The sequence below is a fragment of the Camelus ferus genome, chromosome 34 (assembly GCF_009834535.1).
Source record: "Camelus ferus isolate YT-003-E chromosome 34, BCGSAC_Cfer_1.0, whole genome shotgun sequence".
NCBI lineage: Eukaryota > Metazoa > Chordata > Mammalia > Artiodactyla > Camelidae > Camelus > Camelus ferus.
The window spans coordinates 20403121-20413825 of NC_045729.1; the positions used below are offsets into that span (position 1 = coordinate 20403121).

A 10705-nucleotide genomic window follows, 5' to 3' on the forward strand; every position below is an offset into this window, starting at 1 on the left:
GCTCAGGGTCCCCCTCCTGTTAAGGCGCAAGGTGACAGAGGCCTGACTCCCCTGCCTGGCTCAGGCGTGCTGAGCAGGGAGCCCCTCTGGCCCAGGGTGCTCTGCCCTGACACAGACCGCAGATTTCCTTAGTGGAACCACCAGAGAGGCACACAGTCATTTAAATTTATACTGAAGTGTGAATGACTGATAGCAGGCAGGAAGTAGGGCTGGGGCCTGGAAGGGGAGCGGAGACACCCCCCAGCGCAGCTCCATCTGCTCCTGGGTGCAGGAGCCGTTGGTCGGTTTAGAACCGTTCTACCCTTTCAGAATCTCAGACAGGAACTTCCTACCAAATTCTTGGGGGAGCCGCAGTGGTCCCTTGGAGCCAGCACAGTTCCCACTCCAGCCGCCTACTCACCCCGCGGGTGCTGGGGCCCATGCCCACCCTGTCCCGGGAGTGTGGCCCATGATTGGTTCTGAGGCCATCAGGTGTCTGGGAGGGGCGGGTGGGGCTCCGAAAGGGCAGAGATTTGGGGAAGAGAAGAGGCTGGTGAAGAAAAGGTCTCACGGCAAGTAAGGGTGAGCGGGCAGGAAAGCCCCAGGGCAGGCTGGGGGCAGGGGAGGCAGAAGACTGGGGCGGGGGAGGAGAGGGGCTCGTGGGCAGGGCTGCCCTTGAAGCTTACGTTTCCAGAGGAATCTGGGCCTGGCCCCGCGTCGGGGGCAGGGACGCGCTGCACAGGAGGAACAGGAGGACCGCTGTCTTCTGCAGGGAGGCCCAGGCCACTGGCCACTGGCGGGAGGACGTCCTGCTGGGGGGCTGGGGGCTGGGGTCCAGGTGGACGCTGGGGGGTTCGGGCATGCTGCCCCAGCTGGGGTCGGGCCGCGGGGAGGAAGGCGCAGCCTCAGTCCAGGAGCTCCGTCCACCCAGACCCTTGGCACGTCCCCAGGCCTTCTGCCTCCCGGGTCCTGGCAAGCCTGGGGTCCTCGGCTTCCAGTGGGTCCTGGCAGCAACACCTGGTGGGGCGGGGCTTTGCTCTCAGCCCTGCAGAGAGGTCGCCCCACCTGAGCAGCAGGCTTCCAGGAGAGGGGCTGATGGGGAAGTTGTGACAAAATGAGCCGGTTAATCCACTGGCCTCTTCTCTAATCCCCGCCTGACGGCAGGAGGAGGGGCAGGCGACCTCAGTGGGATTACCCTGATTTCAGAAGGCAGGGCTGGCTCGCTCCGCTAGGGTCACAGCACACCCCCCTGCTTTAAAGGGGCAGACCTGCCCCTGGAGAGCACCCTTCCAGGCCCAAGTGGAGGACAGCAAAGTGACCCCGGCCCCGGATGCAGGCCCAGTGCCCTGCTTACCATGAGCGGGCACGTACCCTCCCTTAAACCTCAAGAGCGATCCTGGGGACCGAGGTCGTCATCCCAGATTGCATGGGGAGGCTAGGGGATGGGTGGGGCGGGAGGGCTCTGCCCTGGCTCCTGTGTCCAGGCTGCTGCCTTTGGCCAGGTCAGAGGTAACGCCTACACCTGTGGCCCCCACGTCCCCACATCTCACCTGCTCCGGTTCTAGGCTGGAAACCCATTTTCTGGGAAGTTGGTGAGGCTCCAGGAACCCCCCCCACCCCTGCACAGAATGTGTCCCTAATACGCATGAAAGGAAGGCAGTTCCACCAGTGCTGGTTGAGGCCCTGGCCTCTCTCCATTTCAGCTTCTCCTCTAGCTTCCCCCTAGCCAGGCGACGTCGGAGGTGCTGTGGGCATTCGGGGGTCCAGCTAGGAGGAAGTCGAGTGGGCAGACACTGAGTTTGGCCTGTGCAGCCCACAGTCCCTTCCGAGCCCGGTGCAGGACACCTCCTGGGAACGCTGACTCCGCAGCGACGCGGGCCCTGCACCAGGACCCCCAGGAGCAGCATGGCCGTCCCACAGCGCCCCCGCTGGCAGTGTGCAGGAAGAGAGGGCAGAACAACAAAATAACCCATGAACAATCAATAATCATCCTCAGCAAAATATTGGCAAACAGAATCCAGAAACACATAGAAAAGACCAGACACCACGACTCATCCCAGGATGGAAGGATGGTTCAACGTATGCAAATCAACTGACGAGATCCACCACATCCATGAAAGGCAGGACAAAAATCGCATGATCGCCTCGATAAATGCAGAAAAACAATGCATAATCAGAATAGGAAAGAGTTGCATTTAAGCCAAGTTGAGGACCAGCCCGGAAGCCCGCTCCGCACGTTGCCCTGCCATTGTATATCTTGTCAGAATAAAGAACACTAAACAAGCCAGGGAGACATTTCTTCAGGTTGAAAGGGAAAAACAAAGAAGAACAGCTCAGCACACACACCGTGAGTCAGCGTGGCCTCGGCACCTGGGACGGGGTTCTCGTCAAAGGAGGACCGGCGCTGCGTCCTGGGAAGGCAGGCATTTAATCTCTGTTTTTAACACAGACACTCTTTACTTCTGGTACCAACCTTTATTTTTTTTTTTTAATAATTAAAGCAGACGCACAGTGTATGTCTGAGGGGCTGCTTTAGCCAGAGTCGAATCCGGGTTGACTCTTGCATAAGCCAGAATGGCTTCCCTATAACTCAGCAGGTGAACATCGTTATCACCAGCCTGGGGAGGATTCTTCCAAACGTCAGACAAAGCTGCTGGCAGGAGGCGTGGTTCTCGCCTGGCCGGGCCGGACAGCAATCCTGCTAGGAAGCAGCCGATGTTGAATGTCCATAATTATAAACAAGCCACACGCTGTCGTCCCTCCCGACGTGATTGCACAGGACAGAATCTGATCAAAAGTCTCGTGTCTGTGGGGCCAGACTGGTGGCGGTACAACGTGAGGCCACAGTCCACGCCTTCATGTGTCCTGGTGCCTCTGGTTCTGACAGAACCTGCTGGTTCCAGCCAAACAGCCCGCCAGGCTGCCACCGACACAGAAGTGCCTGGAGAAGCAGGTGTTCAGTGACGGAACGCCTGTGCGTGTCCAGCGGGGAGTCCCTGTCGCCGGTCAAGGGTCTGCCCCGTGGCAGAGACCTCTATGGGCCCCTGTGCTCTTCCAGGGGATGCCGGGTTCTGATGAATTCTGCATCTTTTTTGGGATTAAGAATCACACCAAATTTATAAAAGGACCACAGAGGCGTGCTGGTCAATTAATAAACAGAAAGAACGTGTGATTTTTCTAGGTTTTGTGATTCTGAGGGTATTCATCAACTTCTTGAAATTTGTCGTTGGAGTGACTCTTCAGTTCTAAATAAACGTTCGCTTTTATTCTGACCTCTGGACTCGTCCGCATTCTGCCTGTCACGGAAGACCACTCCCACGCCACGGGAGCCCCCGACCCCAGGGCCGGCCCCTCCACGGTCGAGGGCCCGCTCACCGCCGCCGCCGCCAACTCGGATGTGCAGGGCCTGGTTGCAGCCAGAAAGCTCTGTCCACGTCTCACTGCTCATTTCACAGACACGGTGGCGGCCTGGGCGCCCCAGCCTCTCAGACCCGCTTGGGAAGCCCTCAAAGTCCTCGCAGAGAAACACGCTGGTCTCAGGGTGGCGGGTGAGGGCGAGGCACTGCCCCAGCCGCGCAGGGACAGACACCTCACCAGCGGCTCGAAAACGCGTCTCACTAGTACGCGTGGCCACTTGCCAACCCCAGCGCGTCAGCCCTGACCCTGGCAGCACCCTGTGAGCCCCCAGGGATGGTGGGGGGGGGTGCGGGGCCGCAGGGGAGGCAGAGGGCTTCAGCGCTGACTCCTTCAGAAGAAGGGTCTCGTAGCAGGAGTGAGTGAAGGGAGGGACCAGAGCGAAAGTGCAGGGGATCATCACGCGGGGAGCCCAGGGCTCAGCCCCCAGCGGTCAGCCAGGAAGGCACCTCGCTCACTCCGGGAGGGAGGCAGCTTACGTGCGGCTCTGTTCTTAAGGACCAGGAGGGAGAGTGTTCCAGCTTTCCCTCGGTCAGTCTCTTATTTCAGTCGGGACCTGGGAGAGCGGGTGGGGTGTAGTTTGAGTCCAAAGACCAGCAGGCTGGAGGCCCAGGAGAGCCCCAGTGTTTCAGTTCAAGTCTGAAGGAAGGAAAAGTGATGCCCCAGCTGGAAGGCTGTCTGGCAGGAGTTCCCTCCCACTCAGAGGAGGCATCAGGCTTTGTGCCCCTGAGGCCCTCAACTGATGGGACGAGGCCCACCCACAGAGGAGCGCAATCTGCTGTGCTCAGGTCTGACCATTTAAATCTTAATCTCATCCAGAGACAGAAATGATGTTTGACCAAACATCTGGGCTGTCAGGCCGATACATGGACTTGACCATCACACCCCTCCAGACTCCAGCAGTAACCGCCTCCCTCCCGCGACTGGGAAGCAGGGTACAGCTCAGCTGCTCCTCAGCGCAGGGTTACTGTTTCCTCTACATCCATACTTTCAAAAAGAAACTTTCTGCCACTTATCCTGTTATGAGTGAGCGTCCCACCTACTTCCTGCAGGGCCTCCAACAGCTGGTCTCCCAATTCTGCACCTGCCCCCTTCAGTCTAATCTTAACACAGCAACTGAGGGTCCTTTCACAATGCAAGTCAGACCACGTCACTCTGCTCGGAAACCCCAGTGGCTGGCCGTCTTGCTGAGAGTAAAAGCCAAAGTTTCCAGCCCAGCCCGGGCCCATCACCCCATCACCCCATCACGAGGGGCTCGTCTGCCTCCCTGCCCCCTCCTACCAGCTGCCCTCACTCCCGGGCCCGCAGCACTCCACCTGGGGGCCCGCCCGCCTGCTGTCCCGTCCGTGCTCGGCTTTCCCGCCTGCCAGTGTGGCTGGCTCCCCCATTGATGTCAGGGTCTGTCTGCCGGAAGGCGTGGCACATGTGAACAGACTTGGGAAAAGTTTAATAAAGGGGCTACTTACAGAAGCGTGGGAGGGCCCTGGGGAAACCGCAGGCACTGCAGTCTCTGGGCCAGAAACGGCGGAACCAAGTCCCGGGCCCGAGAGCCTGGACGGAGCGTCTGTCCCGCAGGCACAGGGCCCGGGATGCAACCAGCTGGTGGTGACCCACCCGGAGTCGCTGCAGAAGCCCACACCCTGCTCCCTGTCCTGCCCCCACGGGCTCCTGCTGCTGCTCCCCTGCCCCCCCCCCCCCCCCCCCCCCCCCGTTAGAGCCACTGAGCTGGAGAGAAGGAACCCCTGCTCCCAGCCCAGCAGCCCACCTCCTGGGCAGGGGAAGATGCACACGCCCCTCGCTCTGCAAAGCTGGGAGACCGCCCACAGGCCCTCTGGCTCTCTGCTCCAGCAACTGGAAGGACTGACAGGTGGAAGGAATCCCGGCTCCAGGCTGAATTCTACAACAAGGTAGAAGGCGGGCTCTGTCCCTGCTGGCTTCTGACGACCTCCCCCACCTGCCCCAGGGCACAGCAAGGAACCGAGGAGGCAACGCAGGGCGGGTCCGCGGGGCAGGTCCTGCAAAAGGTTAGGCGACCCCATCAGGGATGTCACAACGTGCTCTTCAGCAATTGAACCCTTTCTTCCAAAGAAGCTTTTGCAGAAGTCAAAGAAAGCTATTCCAGTGGCCACCCCATCCTCACAGCGTTGTGACAACTCTTTCTCGCCAGCTCGGTCCAGTCCATCAGCAAAACCTGCCTACTCTGCCTTAGGAGAACCTCCAGAACTGCCCGCCCCAAGCTCCCAGCCCATGGCCGCCCCCCACCCCCTTTTCCCCTGGGCAGCGGCTGTGTTCTCCCCACCGCTCACGCCTTCTGTTTGGTGTCCAGGCTCCACCACCAGGCCCGACTTCTGCCTGAAAGTCCAGGCCCACCAGAGCCGGGGGGTGGAGGTAACCGGCTAATCAGAGGCTGGCCAAGCAGGTGGCGCCGCCTAGAGAGGCCCCTTGGGGATCTTCTGGGTCTATAACTACCTCGAAGGCAGCTGCCAGAGGAAGTGTATGTGTGTTTGGGAGGACAGGGCAGTGGGGGATCCTGAGCAGGAAGTGGCAGCAGCCCAGGGGCCCCGGGGTGCTGGGGGCTCGGTAGTAAAGGACTTAACAAGTCTCCTCTCTGCATCCCCCTCAAGCTCACGTTCACGGCCCCGCGAGTGGGCTCGAGTGGCAGCTCGGGGGGGGGGTGTCTCCGGGAGGAGCTGGGCAGGGGCCAGCATGGGTCCCTGCCCTGCCTGTGCCTGCAGGTGGGACTCCAGGCAGAGGCTCCCCACCGGCCCCAGCTCCTCCACGGGCTGGAGGCCTCGGGCTCGGCTGGGGTGACATCCTGGCAGGCTGCCCTGAGCCCCTGTCCCACTGTGCTGGCCTAGCACCTGAGGAGTCCCAGATCCTCCCGTGAGGGGCCATCCCAGTGACCACGGCCAGGGACAGACCAAGCAGCCCTGAGAACGGGGGCCACTGCGCTGGATTTAACAGGAAGGACCCTTCTGTACTCAGCCTGTGATTACCCTTTCAGGTAGGATAAACGTTTTCCTTGCAGTCTTATTTATATGAGTAATCTGTTTAACAAACTTTACAGACAGTAAGAGCTCGGGCTCTGGGTCTGAATGAGAAGGAAAAGCCGGGCCGGGCCTACTCGTAAATCTCAGCGTAACAAGTGCCGGATCACTGATCTGAGATCTGCTGGGCTGACTCGTAAATCTAAGTTAGTAAGTGTCGGTTTGCTGATTCCCTGCTCGTGTTTTTTGCTAGCCAGCTGGATTTTCAGAGACACATATCTGGCCTTGAAATGTTGGTTTGCTGCCTCCCTGCCTCCACTTTTGTGATAATGATGTTGCTAAAGCTGTTCCATGCCTATTGGCCGAATACCCCCAGCTTGTAATTAACCCTATAAAACCTCATGCGCACGTCTTGGAGGTGCTCAGAGCTTCGGAGCAGAAGCCCCTCTGAGCCCGCCGGCGTAATACACCTGAGTGTTCCAACCCTCCGAGTGGTGCTTGTTTCTTGGCTGGCCTGTCGTTTCCGTAACATGAACTCTAGCACCGTTGCTTCCTTATCCTGCCATCCAGGGCACCCCGCTTTTCCTATCTGTGCAATAGGGACAACACCCTGTGTCAGGCAGGAAGGGATTCAGTGCAAGTGACAGGAAGCCCAGCTGACAAGTGAGGACTTGTCAGCACAGAGCCAGGAGCCCGAGCCGGCGGTCGGTGGTCAGGCTGTGTTTCTCGAGGTGCAGGTGCTCCCTCTCTCCATCCCTCCCTCCTTAGCACGCTGCATTCATCCTCGTGCCTGTTGCCTCATTGGCACAAAACAGCTGCTGCCCTTCCAGACATCACGTCTGAGTTCAAGGCAGGCAAAAGGAGAAGGGCCTTGCCAGACTCTTCTGTTCTTTTTTTTAGCAGGAAGGCCAATGTTTCCCCCAGAATCTCACTGGCGCCTTCTGCTGGCAGACTTAAGCTCTGACCTACCGGCCAGAAGTGAGCCACACAGGCACCAAGAGCTGCAAGGTAGCTGGAGAGATGAGAGCGGGGCAGTCCCACCTGGTCTAACGAGTCACAGCGTGTTGCTCGGGGCTAGGCGTTGTTCCCAAGAAGGAGCAGGAGACTGGGGACTAGTGAGCAGCGTGTCTGCCTCATGCCCTCGAGTAGTGGACAAGATTCTGCACAAGCTCTCAGCACCTTATGCAAAATTTGAATGCGTGGACCTGGCACTCAGAAAAGTCCCTATTATTATTTACATTATTATTTACATGTAAGTTCTCTTCCTGCGCAAGGATTGATGGGTAACCCTTCCTCCCAGGACATCTTCGGGGAGGAGGCAGGCACCTCTTCAGGGGCGAAACCACAGGAGCACCAAGAAGGGCAGGGAGGAGGAGGCCTCCAGCGCGGGGCCCAGGGCCCGGGAGCCTGGGAGTTGGTGCCTGGCCTTAGCGGTCTGGTGCCCTGGAACGAGCCGCACCTGGCTGGGGTCAGAGGACCTGGTCTCCGTCTGCCCCTGCCCTGACACTAGTCACCTGCAGGACCAGGCCTTTGACCTCTTAATTTTGTCACCTCCATACAATAACACATACGATTCTCACACGACAGGGTCACACAGGAGGGTGAAGGGAAAACTCGATGTTGCACTGGATACAAGACATTAGCATCTCTGTGGGAGGAAGCAGGTGCCAACCCCAGAGGCGCAGGGGCCCCCCCCGCGAGGCCTGTGCCAGCGCGCGTCTGCAGCGCCTGTGACAGGAGGCCTGTGCGCTAAACACGTCGAACAGCCTGCCAAGCGGGGCGCAGGTGACGCAGGTGAGAGGACGGGGAGGTGGAGGTCAGAGCCCACATGCGGGGGCCTGGCGCCCCCCCCGTGCCAGGCCAGCAGGCGTTTCCAGGGTCCTCTCTCTGTGTGGATAAGTGCAAACCAAGTCGACCCCCTGGGAAGTCCCCACTGTCCTCCAGAGGTGGCCCCTCACTGGGACCACATTGCCAGAGGGTCCAGTGACCCCGCCTCTCTCAGGGCAGGAAGAGGCTGGGACTATGCAGGGAGGCCAGTCGAGGAGGGAAAGCGGGGTGAACTCTGGTGCCCCGCAGGTCGGAGTGGGTCCCCTAGAAACCCGCTGTCCACTTCACCCAGAGCTGCCCTCCGCAGCCCCAGAAGAGGCGGGGCAGCCCGCAGCCTGCACACACAGCATCCTCCGGGAGCTCCGGGTGCGAGCGAGCAGCTGGCCCGGCCTGAGATGGGACCTGCCACTGCCTCGTCCGCACAGTGGCAGGAGCTGGGATTTAGACTGGTCAGTGCACCCTGGGGAGGCAGCTCTCAACACCCGGCCCTGTCGGTGAGGACCAGCCGCGTTAATGTCAATAGGAGCCAGGTGGGAGCTGGGCCAGAGCAGTGCCCCCAGGCCCCAGCACCTGAGAGCAGGGGCGACAGTGATCAGGAGACAGAGAACCAGCCCCGTGGGGACCCTGGGTCAGGTGGCAGCTTGCTCAGAGGTGTGGCTCAGAGCACCCCTGGACAGCACTCTGGGAAGGCAGAAGGCTTGTCCGGGGCCCCCGTGCAGCTGACATCCAGGGCGATGTCCCCGGGCAGGGCCAGGTCTCCTTCTAGGGCGTCCTTGAAGCCTTTTTAACCTTATCACCACAGTGACAAGGTCAAAATGGACCCACTGACCTCAGGAAGTTCCCTCCGCATCACCCCGCGGGGGATACCCCAGCAGGACTGAGCCTTGTCTCTGGTGAGAAGTGGACTGAGGCATGCACACTGGTGGATGGTGCCCGGCCTCACCGATGGTTGGATGCTCACTCCACTGGCCACTGTCCTCCTGCCGGACGGCCCAGGTCTTGCCCTGGGTGGGCTAGTGTTCCAACCCACAGCACTGGGCCCCTCGGAAGACTGGGGAAGGGGCTCCTGGCTACCTCGGGGGACAAAGCTGCAGGAGGTCAGGCGGGAAACGAGAGATTTCCTGGACTCTCAGTTCCTCCCCGACAGAATGAGGCCGTGGTGCCTGCCTCACGGGGGCCAGGGGTGCGGGATGGAGGCGGTACACCCTTCTCACTGCCAGCACCTGGCAGCGCCAGCCTGCTCGCTCACTCACTCCCATGGCCATCCCACCTCTCCTCGTCCTGCCATGGTCCTCACCCGGCCGTCCGCGGGCCAGCCGCCTGCGAGGGGGAGGGCGGCTGCTGGGAAGAGCCTGCAGTGGCCCGGGCGCACCTGAGCAGGCCCCCCTCCCACCGCCTGCGTCAGCAGCTACTCCAGAGCCGAGACACAGAGGTGGAGGTGAGTGAACAAAAGGCAGCTGCCGGTCCTGGTGGAGCCTCACAGCCAGAGGTCCGTCCCTCTCAGCCTAAGCCGGGTCCTGGATCCCCCGTGAGCAGAGGTGGGAGAATGGAGGCAGGAGGCAGGAGGCAGAGGGCTGGAGGCCGGTGCCCGAGGGGCCTCTGATGCTCACTGGCCTCCATACTGGCTCACAGCCTAGATTTCCCCCACCCCGGGCACCTTCCCTGTGAGCTGTCTCGGAACCCTCCTCCCTCTCCCCAGCTTGCTACCCCTGCCCGCCCCTCCCCTCCCCTCCCCTCCCCGTCCTTCCTCTCCCCTGTCCTCAGCCTCTTCGTGTCTTCCCAGGGCCCAGCACACCTTTCTTGAGCACCCACCAGGCACCAGCTCTGGGCAGGCCAGGGGCTCTGAGCTGCCAGGATATGGTGGTTCCCTGCCCCCGGGGAGGGGGGAGCCCACAGGCTGCCCAAGAGGCAGACACACAAGGAACTTCCGCCCGCAGGGTGGCGTGGGGACTAAGAGCCTGCGCCCCGGCTCTGCCCTGCTGACAGTGTGTGTCCCAGCACCGCGGGCCTCAGGCCCAGGAGCAGGAAGTGGATTCTTCCTGGCCCACATCTTCAGGCAGCTGTCGGAAGAGGGTCCTAAATACGCCAGGGGTGTGGGGGTGGAATGGGTATCAGCTAGTGCTTTGGGCTGAAAGTAACAGAAAACCTCTACTCAGCTGACTTAGATAATGACCATTCAGAGTCCCACAAAGGAAGTCTAGGTGGCTCCAGGGTGATTAAGGCAGCAGCTGAATGACATCACCAAAGATCCGAGCTCCTCCATCTTTTTTTCCCTGGAATCTTCAGTATTTTGGGTTGACCTCAAGTTAGCTCCCCTCATGGTCACAGGGTGGCTGCCATTGTTCCAGGCGCTACACCAGGCCTGGTAAGGCCGTGGATCTCCCAGCTGTGAGGGGCACTCACTGCAGAGATCACCCAGCACCGCGGCCAGGCAGCACCCTGTGCTCATGCCTGCAGGACCTTCAGCCACGAGCCGGTCAAACAGATCACCAGTCCCC

General features: G+C 60.5%; 1 protein-coding gene across 1 annotated transcript in view; it reads right to left on the reverse strand.

The window, feature by feature from the left end:
- CACNA2D4 (calcium voltage-gated channel auxiliary subunit alpha2delta 4) overlaps nt 1-6698 on the reverse strand; it is an 82447-nt gene extending 75749 nt beyond the window's left edge. Inside the window, 1 exon segment of the mRNA XM_032473498.1 lies at nt 666-6698. Within this exon segment, the coding sequence (XP_032329389.1) occupies nt 666-841 (176 nt within the window). The 5' untranslated portion in view covers nt 842-6698.
- Between the last annotated feature and the right edge of the window lie 4007 nt (nt 6699-10705).